This window comes from Aulostomus chinensis, chromosome 9, assembly GCF_037954235.1.
Source record: "Aulostomus chinensis isolate RoL2024-O1b breed Wild chromosome 9, RoL_Achi_v1.0, whole genome shotgun sequence".
In the NCBI taxonomy this organism is placed as follows: Eukaryota; Metazoa; Chordata; class Actinopteri; order Syngnathiformes; family Aulostomidae; genus Aulostomus; species Aulostomus chinensis.
This window is the reverse complement of record NC_141328.1, coordinates 22210730-22228704: the sequence shown is the minus strand read 5'-3', so window position 1 is coordinate 22228704 and position 17975 is coordinate 22210730. Positions and strand designations below refer to the sequence as shown.

At 41.1% G+C, this 17975-nt stretch overlaps 1 protein-coding gene across 5 annotated transcripts in view; it reads right to left on the bottom strand.

The window, feature by feature from the left end:
* Positions 1-17975, bottom strand: part of bsna (bassoon presynaptic cytomatrix protein a) — a 134267-nt gene that overhangs the window by 32890 nt on the left and 83402 nt on the right. For all 5 annotated transcript variants that reach the window (XM_086214286.1, XM_086214287.1, XM_086214289.1 and 2 more), the window contains exon 4: positions 3398-3853. In XM_086214286.1, coding sequence (XP_086070412.1) covers positions 3398-3853 — 456 coding nt within the window. The remainder of the gene's footprint in view (positions 1-3397; positions 3854-17975) is intronic.

Genomic DNA, 17975 nt, shown 5'->3' with positions numbered 1-17975 from the left:
GCAAAATAAGATTTATTGATTAAAAAACAACAACAACGGTTTTCTCCTCGTAAAACAGTATATTGTAATTCTGTCTGAACAGACATGCTAAAATTGAACTAGAGGGCACTCGGAGAGCGTATACCTCTGCCATACCAAATCTATCTCCAACTTTTTGAGTTATCATGCAAACAAACAACTAAACATCGGCTCACATGACCCTCTTAGCAGAGGTGATAACAACACAGGAGATGTAAAAATTCCAAGCATTTCAAGGAAACGTTGAAAACTGTTTAATAGATTCAAACAAAAAGAACTGAAAAGTTTATTCAAATTGAAATTCAGGGAGAAAACTGAATAGACAGTAAATTCACTGGCATATTAGGATGGATATAGTGACCTATTTTTGTCAGATTAAACAACTGCAGGCTGTACATACTTCACGTAATATAGTCATGCATATGTGCTCTCTTTATTAGGTTCATGGTCCACTTCTTGTTATTAAATTATCTTTTATTAAGAATTTGACAGAAATCAAAGTGTCAACTTGGGAATGGATGAGAAAATTAGTGGCGTTCTTAATAAGAGCTGTTTGTGTGGGTCAAAATTGAATTTTTGCAATCTATCTCATAATTGTGGCTAAATCAAATGAGGAACAAGGAAGGTACAAAATGAAAAAATTAACAAGGAGCATGTGAGAGGATGTGCTTAATTGTTTTCATTCAATTACAGCAGCAGCATAGCAGTCTGCAGAAAATAAATACTGGGCAGTTACGTTTAAATGTACACTATCCAGATAATTGCCTTTCCAATTTCCCAAACAACAAAAAAAACAACAACAACATAGTATTGAGCAAAAATTTTGCTGGCCCCTGAAGAAAACTGGATACACTCTGATTTCATTATAATCTTAAATTCAAAAATGTAATTATTGTCTTTGATGAAGCATTATGCAAGATTAAAATCATTAAAATTTTAATCTTGCAGTGTTGGGTGATTTTGTTAGGAAACACTTCTTGAATAAATTACTTGTGAATATTAAATTAGATTATTTGGAAAAAAAGGAAAGGCACACTAGGAGTGCTTCGAACAATTAAATCCAATAGGCTAAGTGATGCTGTGAGGAGAAGGGAGCACAGGCAAAGTTATGCACAGCTGTTACAGATTAGAGGAAGAAGAAAAAAAGTCTCGGGAATAATTTTTGCTTGGCACGTTGCAATCTTTAGTAGTTATCATCAGCCATGTTGCATGCTATTGGGAGATGAATACAAAGTTCAGGACTATCCAGGAAGAGCTGATCAACAATTAGTTACGTCCGAGCACATTCAAAAAGGAGTTTCTATCTCCTATTTTGTAAACTTACTGTTTTCCAAAAAAAAAAAGCCCAAACCACCTCATGCAAGCATAGAACCTTGTTCAAAGTTTACCGTTTCCATCAGCTTTTCAATGACATACTCCAAAAATTTGCCACAAAATATATTGATGGAATCCCAACTAAGATGAGCTCGGGAAGAGTTTTGAGTCTCTGAACATGAGTAGAGGGTAACGTGCAATGCAAAAACTAATTAATCAGTGACCCTGCTTCAGATGCTTCAATGAGATGTCAGATCATAATATTCTCAAAGGGACTAATCTGGTAAATGAAGAGGGGATGGATGAAAGAATACAAAATAGATTAAAAAAAAATGCATCTTTTCTTGAAAATGTCTTACGGTGGTTTTATTACTTCAGAGGAGACTTAAAGTTCTCTTCACTTTAAATTTCTGGCAGGTTTCCTAATGAGGAAGATCTGTAAAAAGGCCCAGAGCAGCATTACTTCAGCTAAAGGCTCTTGAGATTTAACATATTCATGAAATGCCAATCTTTCTACATATTTCAGCCGGAGAGTTGACTGCCTCCTTGTAAGAAAAGGCACTATTTCAATCGTTCCCCCTCGATGTTTCTCTCCCTCCCCACAGTAATCCATGAATGCCTTGCTGCCTCTTGCAACCTCAGCATTCTGTGAGAAAAGAATCAATGACATGCTTTCCAAACAGCCATGGAAGCCTGACATTAAAGCAGAAGTAACTGGTTCAACTCACAAGTTTAAATAAGCAGCCTCCATGGATAATCCATACTGGTGTAGCACATGAAAGCTCTCTGTGTCAGTTATTGTTTTAAGTACCTGCTGTGTTGCAGACAAGGTAATTATCATTTTCCCTTTGTTGTGTAAAAAAGAGAAAACACACCTGAAACTCAATAGAAGTGTTGCTCACATGAAATATTAGCGTCATACTGTGCAAGCCGTCAACCAGGCAATCAGCCAGCTGAAGCATCAGGAGAAAGTCGTGTGGGGTCCAGGCATCAAGATGTGGTCTAAAACCTCAAAGAAGAAGGATATCTTCCCTTCTTTGAGGGTTGGTAGTCTTGGAAGTGACCATCATCTCTGCAACGCCCAGAACCTCTGCTAGCCACACATCTTACCAGGCTGGAAATCAGTTTGACCCAAGACCAGGTCCAGAGGTTATGGCACACTAACTGGGAATGAAAGGATCAGCCTAACAAAATCTTACCTGTAGGTCCACAGAAGTATCTATAGCATCAAACATAGGGAGCAGTCTGTCCTGAGCCCTGGATTTGAGTAAAACAGTGCAGTGCAGTGCAAGTTCCCACATGAGATGAGTGCAAGATATTGTACAGACATTGTCCTGTAGTCCATGTCTGCCCAGTCTCAGGCTATGTTTGACAATTTAGTCTCGGGGAACAAGGGCCAGTATTTCGGGGGTTTCTGGTCCCACACTTCCTTGGAACATCCACTGCTAATTGTTTGCTGTCCGTATAACAAGTTGAGATGTTTGCATGAAGTGAAAGATGATGAATGCAACCAGATCGTTTCAAAATTAGCCAGTTTACACCCAGTTAATCACTACAATATCATTCTTAAATTGTGCAACGTTGCATTTTTATTGATGTGTCCCGCTCCACCCGGAATGTTCACATAGATGTAACTGAGGCCCACTCAAGAGCGACTGGTCGACGCAGCTCAAACGAAAACCAGAAGCTTCCCTGCTCCAAAATTTCCTCCCTTGCCTACAGATTCTGCATTTATAAGCAGAATCTGTTTATAGAGATCACCCTCTGCCAGGGTGCTGAACTCACTGTCCCATGACCAGAAGGTACAAAAACAGCCTTTGAGAGGAATAAGGACAAGTACAGCCAGCTGTCTGCGACATGCACAGGAGCAGGGTTGAAGGATGCCACCCACCCAGTGGAAGTCAAGCGCAGAGGCTTCACTGGAGAAAACACCCAATGAATCCATGCTGCCTCTAGGTATGTTTGTTTTTGTGAACTTCTTGCACGTGCTACTTAAAACATGTTGCCAGTAGCATGATCTATGAGTACTTTTCCCTCTCCCAAAAAACAAAAAAACCCCACTTACATCATAATGCCTGGACTTCTTAATTTCCTTGATGGGTGTGATCTGCTCTCCTTTCTTCTGGGAGGGTTTGGTGTCTTTGGCAGTTTGGCTGTCAGGCTCAGTGATGGGTTTCTCTTCTGTGGTTTTCTGGTGTTTCTGGCTCTCCGAGGTCGGTATAGGTGTCGAGACTGGTGTTGTGGTCTTGCTGTCGGGTTGTTTGGCAGCAGTTGTTGTAATGAGTCCACTACCACCAGTTCCTGTCTGTGGTTTCTGTGTCTGAGGCTGGGCTGGTTTGGGCCCCTGCTGACTGGTAGGCTTGTGTAGAGGGCTTTGTTGACTGGCTGGTGCCTGATGACGGGGTGAACCAGTCGGCTGGTGTTTGGGAGATGGGTGAGGGACAGGAAGTGGAGGTTCGTCAAGACCACCTCCTGACATTAGCCGCTGGGTTTGGCAGTTGAGACATAACCACTCTTTTTTCTGAAAGACAGAGAAAAAAAAAACAGTTTTAACAAACAGCTTTCTTCACATTAATATGATGGAGTACAATGACATTTTTTTTTATCATATCACTGCTGTAACATAAAAGCTATTTAAAGACTCTTAATAGTCCAAAATCCTTTCTCCACTTCATACAGTAATTCTTCAAAACTGGTTTAAAGTTTGACGGCATTAACAGGACAGTTTCAGACTCTGCTGAGATCAAGAATTTAATCATGGACTAGCTCTTCTGTAAAAATACCATTTACAGAGCCAGTAAAGTGACATTTTGAATCAAATTTAACTGGTTTGATTATTAAAAGCCTGTCACAATAGTTACTACTCTGCTCATAAAAGGACACACGCGCGCACATACACATACACACACACACATGCACACACACACACAATTTCTACAGAGCTGTCAGAACAGTGGCAGGCTAAACTGAGCTGATGTACATTTAAAAGGCAGCGTCGCGCTGACAGTTACACCCAATTTTCATCACAACAGCTCATACCCCTCTCTTCACACTGGGATGTTCTCTGACTAAAACTTAGACTGCTGATACACACACATATGATAAATATTTATTGAATTATATCTAACATAACTGTATTTGTGAGGGTTTTTTTTTCCAATAAAAAAAGCAGAATAACTTTTGTTTGACTACTGTACAGTGTTTTACCTTCTTAAAATCATATCTCATGAATGAAATTAATTCTTGTGGGTGTGGCATCCGCTTGGATATTCTTGAAACGTATGTTTTATGTTTTACATACAGTCAAAGATGAATCAGGAGAACTAGCGTGAATGTTCATGAACCCCATAACTAAAAAGATGAAAAAAGAGCTGGAGGGAAACAGAGTTCACCAACTTTGAAGAAAGGAAAATGTCATATTCCCACTCACACAGTGTGACTGACAGCAATCTCAGGACAAAATTACATTCTGACAAAGAAAACTACTCTAAAATTCAGTTTTTTCATTCTTGTTTTCAACTTATCGTATTTTTGTGAAGTTTTATTTCTTTTCACATTTTTTTGTATTAAATTCAGATGAAGCATATATTTTTATACGTATATGTGTACATATATACGTATATATACGTATATATATACGTATATATATATACACACACACACACATATATATTATATATATATATATATATATATATATATATCTCTTTTATATACTCTAATAAACTGTATGAGAACATGTGGTACCACACCTGCGGTTTGTATTCCATCACCCAACCAGAAAATTAAGCCAGTCTTTTAACGAACACGCAGATATTTGTTTGTGTGCATTTCCCGCAGCAACACGCTGTACAGTAGCCGTTGACTCATGCTACATGAACTCATTTTCCCAGAGCAAGTACATTCAGTCCTACAGATCGCATCACGAGTGTGTGTGTGTGTGTGTGTGTGTGTGTGTGTGTGTGTGTGTGTGTGTGTGAACACGCATTGTCCTGCTGAGCATCCCGTCGCTGCACCACTTAACCTACATAGCACAAACAATCTGGCCTTTCTCCTGCTGTCAATACCATTCTCTAAAATGCTCCATCAGCTGCTAATTCTCTTTGAAAAGCAGAGGTGCTTTTCATCTTGTAGTTTTATTCTGAAAGATAACGTATATAGACTGCCTGTCAAAGTCCTTTAAATATCTCTTTTGAATTGGGAAATTGTATTCGAACGCTGCTGTTCACCCTTTTTTGTGTTCGTCTGACATTTCTTCTACTTTCCTAACATATTTCTTCTTCTTTTATTTTTTCCTCTGCTCTTTTTCAACCTTGTTTTAACTCAATGGATCTGCCTTTGTATTCACAGACATTCATCTTTATCACGAAAGGAGTCCTCACATCTTCGATAGCCTGAATAAAGGAACGTATTTGTGACTTGAGAAAACCAGAATGTTTCAGGGCGTATTTGAGTGACTTAGTCAGAACAATAATAGATTCAACTATTGCTGTATTTTCAATGATCGCCAGTGTGAATGTTCAGTTGTGTTGTTACCTTTGTGTGTTCAATTCATATTCATTGTCGTTGGTGTCCAATTATAGTGGTGTTCTTAATTACACAACATAACTTATGACAGCAATGAATGTACATCATCAAATGCATAATATTAATCGAGCTGAACGTAAATGGGCATCTGCTGCTTTTGTTTTTCTGTCTGTTGGTTTGGCTTGCATAATAATCAATCAATCAATCAATCAAGAGTTTGTGAAGTTTTGGGTCAGGTCTTCTTTAACATACTGAAACCTGGGAGGAGGAGGAGGTCTGAAACTTTATGGAGGGAGAAACAGGATCGAGGAACAACCAGTCGAGTCAATCCAATTTCTCAAGAATGACATGGAGCTGGGAGGAGGTCAACACAGTGCCCTTCTAGGTTCTGCAGATATTTGCTCTTTATTTTAGTCTCATTGTGAAGAACTAAATATTCTGGGATTCGGGGCATTGCATGCGTGGACTGATCTGGTCTCTCCACTGAGCAGGAGTGTGTCAAAGCTTCTTTTTACTTCTCTCAGTTTTACTTCACTTCCGGTCAGAGTTATTCTCATCTTTGTGCCACACATTTACAGCATCTTTCTCTCTCTCCTCACTACTGTACATGATCCCTAAACTGCTGTCTTCCTCATCTCAGCTATTCCTCCTCCCTCTCCTCTCTCTCTCTGTCACTCTCCTCTTCCTTTTCTTTCCCTCCAGCAGAGCGAGGGCTATTTTTACCCAGAATGCCATTGTTCAGCTTGAGTGCACACTTCCCTAGCACTGGCTGTTGCTTTAGGCTACCTTCTCCTGCACCACACATTCATACTTAAAAGGATCACACACTCACTCACTCTCACACACACACACACACACACACACACACACACACACACACACACACACACACACACAGTTCTCATACATGGAAAAAGGAGGAAGCCTGTGTAGTTGAACCAGAAGGAGAGAGATGACAAGCAGAAGGAGGCAGATGAACAGGGAACAGAAACCTAACGGGCGTAGGAGAAATGGGGAATGGAGTGATGATACCATGTGCACAAGAGTGCGTGCACACACACACACAAATTCAGCTCTACCTACAGCGATGTGGCTCCATGCTGAGTCTGATGCAATTGGCTAGAAGTGGGTGCAGATAAAGATGAGAAAAAGAGGCAAAGAGGTGAAGTGTATGACACAGGGAGGTGCTGTTTATTTTGGTCCTCTCGTTTCAGGAGGAGAGTTTGACAGCAGTGTCCAACAAAGTAGGCCACAACAGTATTTACTGTTTCATACAAGATCTGTTCTTTGAGTTCAGATGCTTTTAAAGGTGGAGTCAGCAGCACTTTCTTTGTAAAACAAAATAAAATGTGAGAGTGAATCTTGGCCTGCTTTCTGATGGACAGCTGGGGGGTTTGCATGAGCTAACTGGGGTTGGGTCAGTCCTGCTGGTATTTAGCATGTGCTACCTGGTGGTTAGCTTGCCAGTCAGTGTTCAGTGTAAGCTGGCCAGCACAACAGGAACAGTAGCTTGTGCTAACTGGGAGTTAGCGTGTGCCAGCCAATTTTACGACTACTTTTCATACACTTTGATTGTCTGGGTTAAGGGGGCCACCGTGTGTAGCTCATCATCTCAGCAGAATTTGAATCCAGAGTTTTATTTGTCCATCGTAATAGTTAGAGGCTGAATGAACAGCACACCTGGATCAGGTGTGTTGCGGGAGGTGGGGTGCGTTTCCTTGACCTTCACCTTGTTGTGTTGCAGGTCTGATGGTGTGTCTTTGTAGAGGAGTATACACACTCTGCAACCAGACATGTTAGCGTTTTTATCCGCTTAGCTGACTTGCTGTTAAATGATGTGCACCAATTAGGAAAATAATTTTAATGTGACTGTTGAATTTCACGTCACAAAATTGAAGTTGTCGCAGCTTATTTTTGATTTTATGTTGCCATTAACAATACTTCTCAGAGAAAGAGAAAACTTTCTCCAAACCGTTTTGTTTGTATGTCTTCCTCTGTTAAAACTAAATTATACGCCATACTTCCAAGAAGAACAAGAAAATAAATGTTCACGGGAGCGTATCCTCTGTCTTACCTCCCCCTTGATAATTATTTTACACTACCTTGAACACAACGTACACTGCATGGGTTTCGGGGCGTGTTTCAGCGCTCCGTGCACAAATTGCATCAGATCAGTCATCCTACGTGAGGAGATTCTCCAGCAGGAGCCCTCCCACATGAACTCTCTCTCCTCCTGCTACTTTCAGACGAACTTAATCTTCTTTTCTTTCTTCATTTTTATTTCTGCCTCTTGAGCTTATTCTCCTCTCCACACATTTGTTTCGTCTCTCTGCTCTTCTCTATTGTGGATATAATGCTGAATGGTGAATCTCTCCGACTATAAGCTGGTTTGCAGTGCATCCTTGATGACTTCAGAAGTTTGCAAAGCAAAAGAGAGAAAAGCCATAAAAAGAGAAAGAGAGGAGAAAGAGAGAGAAAGAAAGGGTAAGAAATGAAGCAATCGCAGAGGACAAGATAAATATTGGAACTCCTGAATCAGTTGGGTCATTAAATTGTTTTATTTCACTATGTGAGTGTTTAATTCCAAAGACAGATATCCTGTGATTAATCTTGGAACTTTTGTCTAAAAGGTTGCACTAGACAGTTCACTTTGTTTGTCGGGATAATAGTTTTGCTTGTTGATCCTTTATGTTTTCATGAAATTATAAACGATACTTGGAACAGAAAAATGATGACCCAGATATTTAGGCTGCTGAGAGAGAGAGAGAGAGAGAGAGAGAGATGACGTCTCACAAACATTTACAGGATGAAAACTTAAACAGATCCAGTGAATACGCACACACACGCGCGCACACACACACACACACACACACACACACACACGCAAACAAACACGCACCTGCGTATTGTAAGAAACACGGGAGGCAGGGATGAAGTGAACAAAACAAGGGGAAAGGAATAGAAAATGAAAGTTTAAGCAATAAAAAAAGAGAAGGAAGAAGATAAATGAAAGGGGGAGATCAAGGGAACAACAAGAGGAAATGAAAGAAATGATAAAGAAATGTATAAGAGAAAGGTGCAGGTGAATTAAAGTGGTGTAGAATAAGGTAATAGGAAATGGAGAAATGAATTAGAAAAAAGAAAGAAGAGAGGAAGGAGAGAAAGGAATGAATAATAGGAGATGAGAGCCAGAGGGGAAGGAGGAGGAGGAGGAGGAGGAGGAGATTAATTCAAGAGGGAAAGGTAAAGGAAAGAAACAATTCTTGGGGGAAAAAAAGGGAGTCAATTACAGAAGAGGAGAAGGAGGACAGGAAATAGAGGAAAGAGAGTAGAGAGGAGTGACACAAAATGGTGTGTTAGTGCCATTCATTGTTATACAAGTCAAAGGTTGCGGTTCCTTTTCATATCTAAAACCATCAACCAGGACTTTGATACTGCAGGTGTTGATGAGCACACATTCATGGCCAGACTACGATGTCAGTCTCCTTCTTTCACCTCTTGGCTTTTATCTCTCCAGTTATGATGAATTCTGGCTTTAAAAAAAGGCTTAAATTCAGATTTGAGAGGAAACCCAGATTATTATGTGAACCTCTGTTTTGTCACAGAATTGGATGCAAACACGTTGAAGCCGAACTGGAGTTTGTCCTGGCTGTAGCAGGAACAGGTGAAGCAGGGAATCAGGGAACCTCGTAATCATCGAAGCTGCTCTCAACTTCAGACTGGGACTGTCAACCCCTCCCAAGACACAAATGAGCAGGTCTTCCATGGAGGTGCCATTGAACAGACGGAGGAAATATGACCACAGCAAAGATGGCATCAGTATATATCGTGACAAAGTCGGAAGGAAAATTGGGAAACTGAAAAGCCTCCAGACCTAGCGAATAAAGCCTTATGTAGCTTTTTAAGGTGGTCTTACAGGTTTACGGCTCTGTGTTTCACCACATGAAGGAACCAACAAGGTTGTCCACCTTTATCCAGGTGTAGCCCTGTTTTGTTGGAGGTAGGGATCTTCCATCTTGAACTCTTAAAATGAATCCCAATGGCAGGACAGTAAGGTAGACAGGAACCAAAAGTTGCTCCTCCACTAATGACCAACACAATTGATTAAACAGTAATGTGCAAAGTAATTAAGGATTAAGTGTTTTGTTTTTGTACCAAAAGTCAACCAGACATGAACTGATCAGTAAATGAATTTGCAAGAACCTGTCAGTGAAGAAGATGTTGTTCAGTGACATGTTCAAGCAGGTGAAGCAGGTTCTTCCAGGCTGGTTTTATTCAGACAGACCAGAGATTTGAACCTGCGGTCTCACTGTAGCAAGCTGACTGACAGAAGCCGTCGTGTTGAGAGACGGGATCGCACCAAAGGTGGAACGTTCTAAACGGGGTGAATTTTAATAGGCTCAGGACCAACTGTCTCTCTCTCACACACACACACACACACACACACACACACACACACACACACACACACACACACACACACACACCACAAAGATGGAGTGACAGAATCTTTGTGGTGTATTCCTGTGAGATCATCGAGATGCATATGTGTGTTTACGCTCCGTGTGTGTGTGTGTGCGTGTGTGAGTGCGTGTGTGTGTGTGAGTGCGCGTGTGTGCGTGAGTGCGCGTGTGTGCATGCGTGTGGGCTGCAGGGATCAGAAGATTTTGACTCCTGCAGTAATAAGATGGCAGCCAGCCAGCAGCAGAACAAAGCCACAGTTTTCCTGGTTATCGAAGACCTGGTTGAACAGTGAACAGGACCAGTCATCGAACTGACCCTGCTGCATCAGAGATACCAACTTTACCCTGGAGCTGCTTGTTTTTAGTTTTACATTACATTGATTATTTGATTGAATCTCAGAGCTCATGGCCACTTCTTTTCAAACATCAGCAGACAACTGATGACATTACTGATGGTCTAACATTTAAATATAATTGAAATAGCATCGTGATAAGATATGAATCCATGTAGTATTAAGTGTCGCCAAGTCACCACAAATGGACAGCAATTAACATATTGTGTCAAAAATAACTGAACCTAACATCTTTCCAAGAACGAAGTAGACTAAAATCACAGCTATTAGACTATTTTGGAACTGATAATTCGATACAGTCTGGAGGACGGACTCTGCTCTTCTGCCAGCTTTCAGACTCTCAGAACAGCTTTTAAGGAGAACTTGCAGAAATAAAGAAATAAATCTTGTCTGTGGCTACATCATAAAAATTACATTAGGCTCGCTGGGTCTTTGTTCTCTCTCTTACCATTTAGCTTTGAGATGCTAGAACCAGTTAGGGGCCAGAATGACTTCATCTCTGCCTCTGAAGAAATTAGAAATGAGTGCTGAGCCGTCTGACTGGGATGAAGCCAAGTAACCTGGATTCTCTGTGCATTCTTCAGAAAGTGACAACCTTTGGAAAGCTGTAGTCTTATGTTGTTGTTGTCGTTGTTGTTTTTACAGCAGCAACACAACAGTGTGTGTGTGTGTGTGTGTGTTTTGGGGGGGGTTGCTGAGCACTTAATTATTAGTGTTTAATTGATCTGGCCTTGGAGGAGGGAAAGTACAGTCTTTGAAGTGTTGAAATGGGAACTTTGAAGTGCAAAAGGCAGCCCCCCCTCCCTTGGACACAAAGGTGGGGGGGTTGCAGGAACAACCCGTAGGGTGAGGAAGAAAACCTGATCAGACAGATGCTGGAGAAAATATTGAGAGGAGAGGAGAGGAGAGGAGAGGAGATGATGGTAGTGGACATTATTCATGTTTCCTGTACTGTGATTTGTGCCAGTTTTGGTTGATCTGAACAACCTCCTTCCCATCACTCTTCATCAAATACTTGCAGGAACCCATCCATCATCTATCCAGTAAAGGGTCATGGGGGGCCGGAGCCTACCCCAGCTGTTAGGCAAGAGGCGGGGTCACCTTGGACGGATCCATCCATCACAGGACTGCTGAATAGCGGCCAACGACCACTCACACTCACACTTGGAGTCTCCAGTTAACTGAACCTGCAGGTTTTTGGTTTGTCAGAGGAACCAGAGAGAATCCATGCAGGCAGGTGAGAACACGCAAACTCCAGACAGAAAGAACCCAGCCTAGGACCTTTGTGCTGTGTGGTGACAGCGCACTGCATTTAAAAATACAGTGGGAGCGGATGGTTGAGGTATTTATCCAACCAGTTTGTCATCACAAAAGATGGGAGGATGCAGTAATTTAGCACCACCCATGTAGGATCGGGAGTCTATACTCAGAGGAATAACCTTTACAAATAGAGGCAGTGAGACTTGTTGCCTGCGCCAGTAACTTCTGAGACTTCTACTCAGCTTGTCCAGTAATTCATTCCCTTATTCTGCTGAAAATCGTTCAGTCAGGAGCTAATAGGTATAAACCTGTGACTGCCCTCCACGCTCATATCTACTATAAAGTTTGTTTACTCTGTTTTGACAGCATCCGTGATTAAAACATGACGCATCAGAAAAACAACAACAACAAAACAACGGAGATTGTTAGCAGGTTGATCCAAGGACTTAAAAACTTGCATGTATGTGCAGTGGGAAAGGGTAATCAGAGGAAGAATGTAGGAAAATGATGAGGATGAAAGAGAGGAGGATGTGGGTGGAAGGGAAAAGAAGAAGGAGGAGGAGGAGAGAAGAGGATAAGGAAAAAGGAAGGAAGTGAGCATGGATGTAGACGAATGTTAGGCTTAAAGAGAGAGAGGCATAAGGAGACGAAAAGTATATTAATGTATCAGAAGAAGAGATGAGAGCAGGAACGGGGGAGAGAAGAAGAGGAGGAGGAGGAGGAGGAGAGAAAAGAGGTGGATTCCAGAAATGTACAGTGAATTAGTTCTGCCTCATGAAACTGGCAGTTCTGGCTGAGAAGCACTTTGAGGCAAGGATGTGTGTGTGTGTGTGTGTGCGTGTGTGTGTGTGTGTAAAGAGCACCGCTACCTCCCCAGAACAGAACAAAGCTGATGTTGTGTTGACATTTAGACAAAAAAAGCGAGCGCCATCTTTCCACCGTGCAGCTCTGAGATTAAAGATAGCAGCGAGCTGACGGGGTCAAACGCCCGGCTGCTTCTGACAAAAAAAAAAAAAAAAAAAGACAAAACAAAAAGAAGCACAAAAAAAAAATCACATCAGCTGTTCCCTGTACCATCATAATTCTTCATTTATTTTTGCAGCGCGCATTTTAGCCACTCAGGTTATTGTCTCACAATCGGAGAGAAGAGATTTTCCCAACCTTGTGCCAAAACTGTTGAATGTTGCGGTTAAAGTCTCCTTAAGTTTGGGAGAGATCATGTTTTGATGAATAAACAATCATTACTGAAAAGAAAAAAGTGTGGAAGTTACTTTAATTAGGCTAGAAAACTTGAAATCTGATTGTGCCACCGTGACAACTAGCGGACTCGTGGGTTGAATCGTCGAAAGTAGTGATGACAAACTTTTTATCTTGGAGGATGAAATCTCAAATCGAGTCTTTGGCTTTAATTCGGGTGTTTCTCTGTTGTTCCGTTAGTTTAAATAAATACTTTTCTTAAAACGTTTACAAACACAAACTATCTGAATTCCACGAACACACATAAAATTAAAATAATAATCCAAAAAAAAATCATGAGGATCTCCAAACACTTGAGTGCAAAGCTAATTAAAGGAGGAGAAGAAAAAGCCCACAGGATCAAGAGAAGATCTGATCTGATATTACTCCTCTAAGAGCAGACACTTATTGATGCACGAGTGCTCAGGGGGTGCCGCGTGTTCAAATTTAGGCTGATGAAAAGTTTACAGGCTTAAAATATCAGTCAGTGTCTGTTTGAAGGAGGCCAGATGGTTCCTGTATCCAAGAAAACAGTGAGAAAAGTCATGAAAACTTGGAAATTGAATACAACTTTTACACTGGAATCTAAGCTGTGCTACAGCAGAAATGCGTGAACGTGTGGTTGTGGTAATAATTGTGTGGGTTTTACACACATCACTCTACATCAACAGCATCTAGATGAGTGTGTGTGTGTGTGTGTGTGTGTGTGTGTATCACTCAGATTAAGCACCTGATTAATGGTTTTAGAGTCTTTAGAATTCCAGAGGAATTAAATGAGTTCATGTTTATGTGCAAAAATAAATGGTCAAGAATGTGCTCATATGGACAAAAACATAGTTCCTCGCTCTGTATCACTCTCTCACTCTCTCTCTCACACACACACACACACACACACACACACACACACACACACACACACACACACACACACACACACCAACAGTGAGTAAAGGTCATGGTGTCTGTCCTTCACTGACTCATATTCTCCACCCCCAGCTCCTCTGACTTATTTTTGTGTATGTGCATGTGTGTGTATGTGCATGTGTGTGTATGTGCACGTATGTGTGTGTGTGTGTGTGTGTGAGTGTTTGTCCTGACCCTGATATACAGTACAGCACGCTGAATCAGCCTCTGAAATCAAACACACTTTTTTTGTGCAAACGGTGCAGCCAAACCAAATCTGGGTCATTGGTGAGATTGGGTGTCTGGCTCAAGGACACGTCAGCAGGTGCAACCTCATCTATTCTGCAGCAGCTCCTCCTGCTCCGGCAGGGTCTCTAAACCAGATATTAGCCACATGGCAGCAGCCAAGCTCATGAGCTGCCTGTTATTGGTGGTAATTGGCTATCAAATATTCAATTTCTACATGAAAAATGTTTAAATAAATCGCACATTGTGTGGGCTCCTCCCACCTCATTTATCTCAAGTTTTCAAGTCTTCTTTACCAACTCTATTCAGTTCACTCTTCACTCACTTTTTCCACTCTCTTTTCCCCCCATTTCACTCTTTACGTAAAGCATATCTGTGCTTTGCCGTTATCAAATGAAACTTAAGTGACGCGTAGAACCCCCAACCTGGTGGTCTATACAGAGAAAGATGATGAAGCATCTTAAATTCCAGTCGAGGAGACACGGACATGTGACTTCAGTGCGGGTTTTCATGGATCCATCCATGATGTATGAAGGACTCATTCACACGTTTACCACATTCCAATTTGCACATTTCTTTTCTTCAGTGGAGTTTAGAGAGAAAATCCCTATGAGTCTCACTTTTTGTGTGGTCAGCAAAAAAAAAAAATTTTTTTTTCAAAATATCAGCTGCTAAATTTAAAGAAATAGATCCAAAATTGAACCTCTAACATAAAATTTCACTGAGTTTGGGGGAAGTCGTGAGGCTTGCAGACATAATTCAGAGTGAAAATGACAAAAAAATAAAAAAATTGGTCACCCGTATTGACTGTAGCCATCCAAACATGAGCTAAACATGAGATTTAGCTCCACCAGCCGATATATAAGGCTCATCCTTCGCTGCGGACTGTTTTCTTGTACAACATAACTCACGATGAGGAGCCAGAGGTGAGATCACAAGCGAGGAAGGTGGAGGAGACGGGGAAGGTGGGGGAGGGTGTCTAGGGTTCGATTTAAGGGTCAGGGGAGGATGGGAGGGGAAATAAAACCAATAAAAGGAGACTGTTGCTTCAGGTGCTCAAATGTTCCTGTTTTACATCAGCATTTACTTTGTAATTTCTTTTATGTGTCAGTAAAAGAAAAGAGTTGAGATACAAGGGGTATCAAAAGTATAGAATTTGATGTGTGTTGAATGTTCAGAAACAAATCAGACCACGTAGAGCTCAGCATGGATTGCATGCTCTTACACTGACAGCGTTTTAGTACTGTGTAATTGAACCAAACTTTATTCTAATCTATCAAGGCTTAAAACATGCATTTGAAGATATAAAATTAAAAAAAAAAACTGGGTAAGATGTCTGAAAAAAACAACAAACTTCACTCTGCAGGAGTAAACTGGTCCGCATGCCAACACACACTGAAAACACACATTACACTGTTCTCTGTGTCTCGTGGGACAACTTAGCATTGATGCTACCTTCAAGCCAACAGGAAATTTACTGCCCACACACACACACGCCACGATAAGAGAGCATATTGATTAGCACCCATGGGAGCTGAGTGGCCACTAGATGAATTTACGCTGATCCGATCCAAAGAAGGTTGCAATGTATTTTGATTTGCCAAAGTGCTTCGGAGGGGGGGGGGGGTTAAGTGTTTTATTCTTGTTTGCCCTGCAGTGTGTGTGTGTGTGTGTGTGTGTGTGTGTGTGTGTGTGTGCGCGTGTGTGTGAGGTAAGATCAATGTACCCTGGGCAACAGAGATAGTACACCTGCCTCTCTCTCTCTCTCTCTCTCTCTCTCTCTCTGGACCATAAAATTCCACTTTTCCCACATTCCAGTTTAATTACTGTCACTGCAGTATTTGTATTTTGTAGACCATATGATGGTGATGTCAACTCAAAATAAATCATCCTCCGCATTGAATGTGTTTTATGCAGTGTTTTTTCATCATTTGGCTCGCACTTTTGTGATAATAGGAAAATAAAACGCCTTGAACAAATCATGCATATCTGGCTCCTGCTCATTTTCCTAAAAGTTCTCTTACACTCGCTGGACTTTAGTGGTAGTTCAGGCATTGAATTCATCACAGAATGAAACAAGCTGAAATCAGAGGATAATATCATACCCCACTGTGTTGCTGGTGCGTTTCATTACATCTGTTTTATCTCCATGTTACCTTCCTGTGCAGCTCTCAGATGGACGCTTTCTCAGCGGTTGAGACAGTTATTAAATGTCCATTATACTGACATCCTCTGGCTCCCGACAGTATTAACATCATAAAGTGCAGGAGAGTCCAGTATCTGTTTGTGAATATGGTAATTTGAGTGGTGGACAAGGAGCAAAGAGGAGCTGACAGCCTGCTGAAGAGACGTGTCACTAAATATGGTGATTCATCATAAATATGAGGCCGCAGCAGGAGTTTGACAGGCACAGGAGGTCCTGCTGGGATATGGTTTTCACAACCACCATCTTTTTTTTTTTTTTTCTTTTTTAAAATTTTCATTTTATCTCGTTCTACTGGCTGTACCACTTGATCTCATCCTTCTTATTTTACCATCACTGTCACATTCTTTTATTTCCAAGAGACACTGACTTTGAAAACCAAAAAAATCAGAGCGACACTTAATGGATTGTGTTTGTATGCAATATTCATCTATCAGTTAGCCTGCCGTTACTTTATCAAACTGAACAAGGTTTTGAGATCATGTAGAGAGAAAAAAACACGATATTTTGGGGTAAAATCCTTCTTGGGAAAGCCTGCAGCATTCAAATCCAGTCTGTCTGATGAAGTCCCAGCCCTCTCTTAATGCTTTTCTTTTTTTTTCAATTTTCAAAGGAACGTATTTACTGATGTATTTTTAATACACTGGGATGTTTTTGTTGTCAACTGATGTGATTTGGTCATGAAGCCACAAGCAGGTTAGGATTCAAAAGTAAACAAGTCCTTGTCTGAACCATCAGCTTGGAGACAGAAAAAAAAGAGGCTTTTTAAAAGTTTAACTGCCTCACCTTGGCAATGTTGGTGTAATTTTATTTAAAGGGGGGGCCATACTGTGAAACACTATTAGTTTTAGTGCTTGGGTCTCTGATGTGCCTCCTAAAACTTGTTCGGTAAGAAAACCCTGTCGTGTTAATGTGGGCCGGCTGGCTCTGTGGCCTGGTGATTCAATGAGCCATTCAGCTTTTATGCCCCTTAACGCATCACAATAGGCCTCTTTGATATCATATCCACCCCTGCCTCTCTTTTTTTTTTGTGTGAGCTTCGCCCACAAGTTTCAAGTTATGGTAAAAGGGGGGTTTCATATCTACAGTCCAAGCAACTGGCCAATCACAAGAGAGGAAGCTTCTCAGAGGCGAGGCGGACACTCAGCCTGTTACTGCCAGGAACAAAAAGTGGCTGCAGTCACAGCGTGTAGAACTGTAACTAGAAGCTTTTTGACCAAAAAGACACGCTAATGCTGTTGAATAAATGCAGCACGTGTCACATGTGGCTAGTTTACTGTACTTTATACTAATGTTGCTTATTGATTTTAACTGTAAGTATGCAGCACACTTTTTTTTTTTACATACATGTTATGAATTAGTTGAAAACTTTGCATCACTGTAACAAATGCTATATGAATAGCTTTTCAACAATTTTTTGACCCACATTTCTAGAATCCAAGATTCTATTCA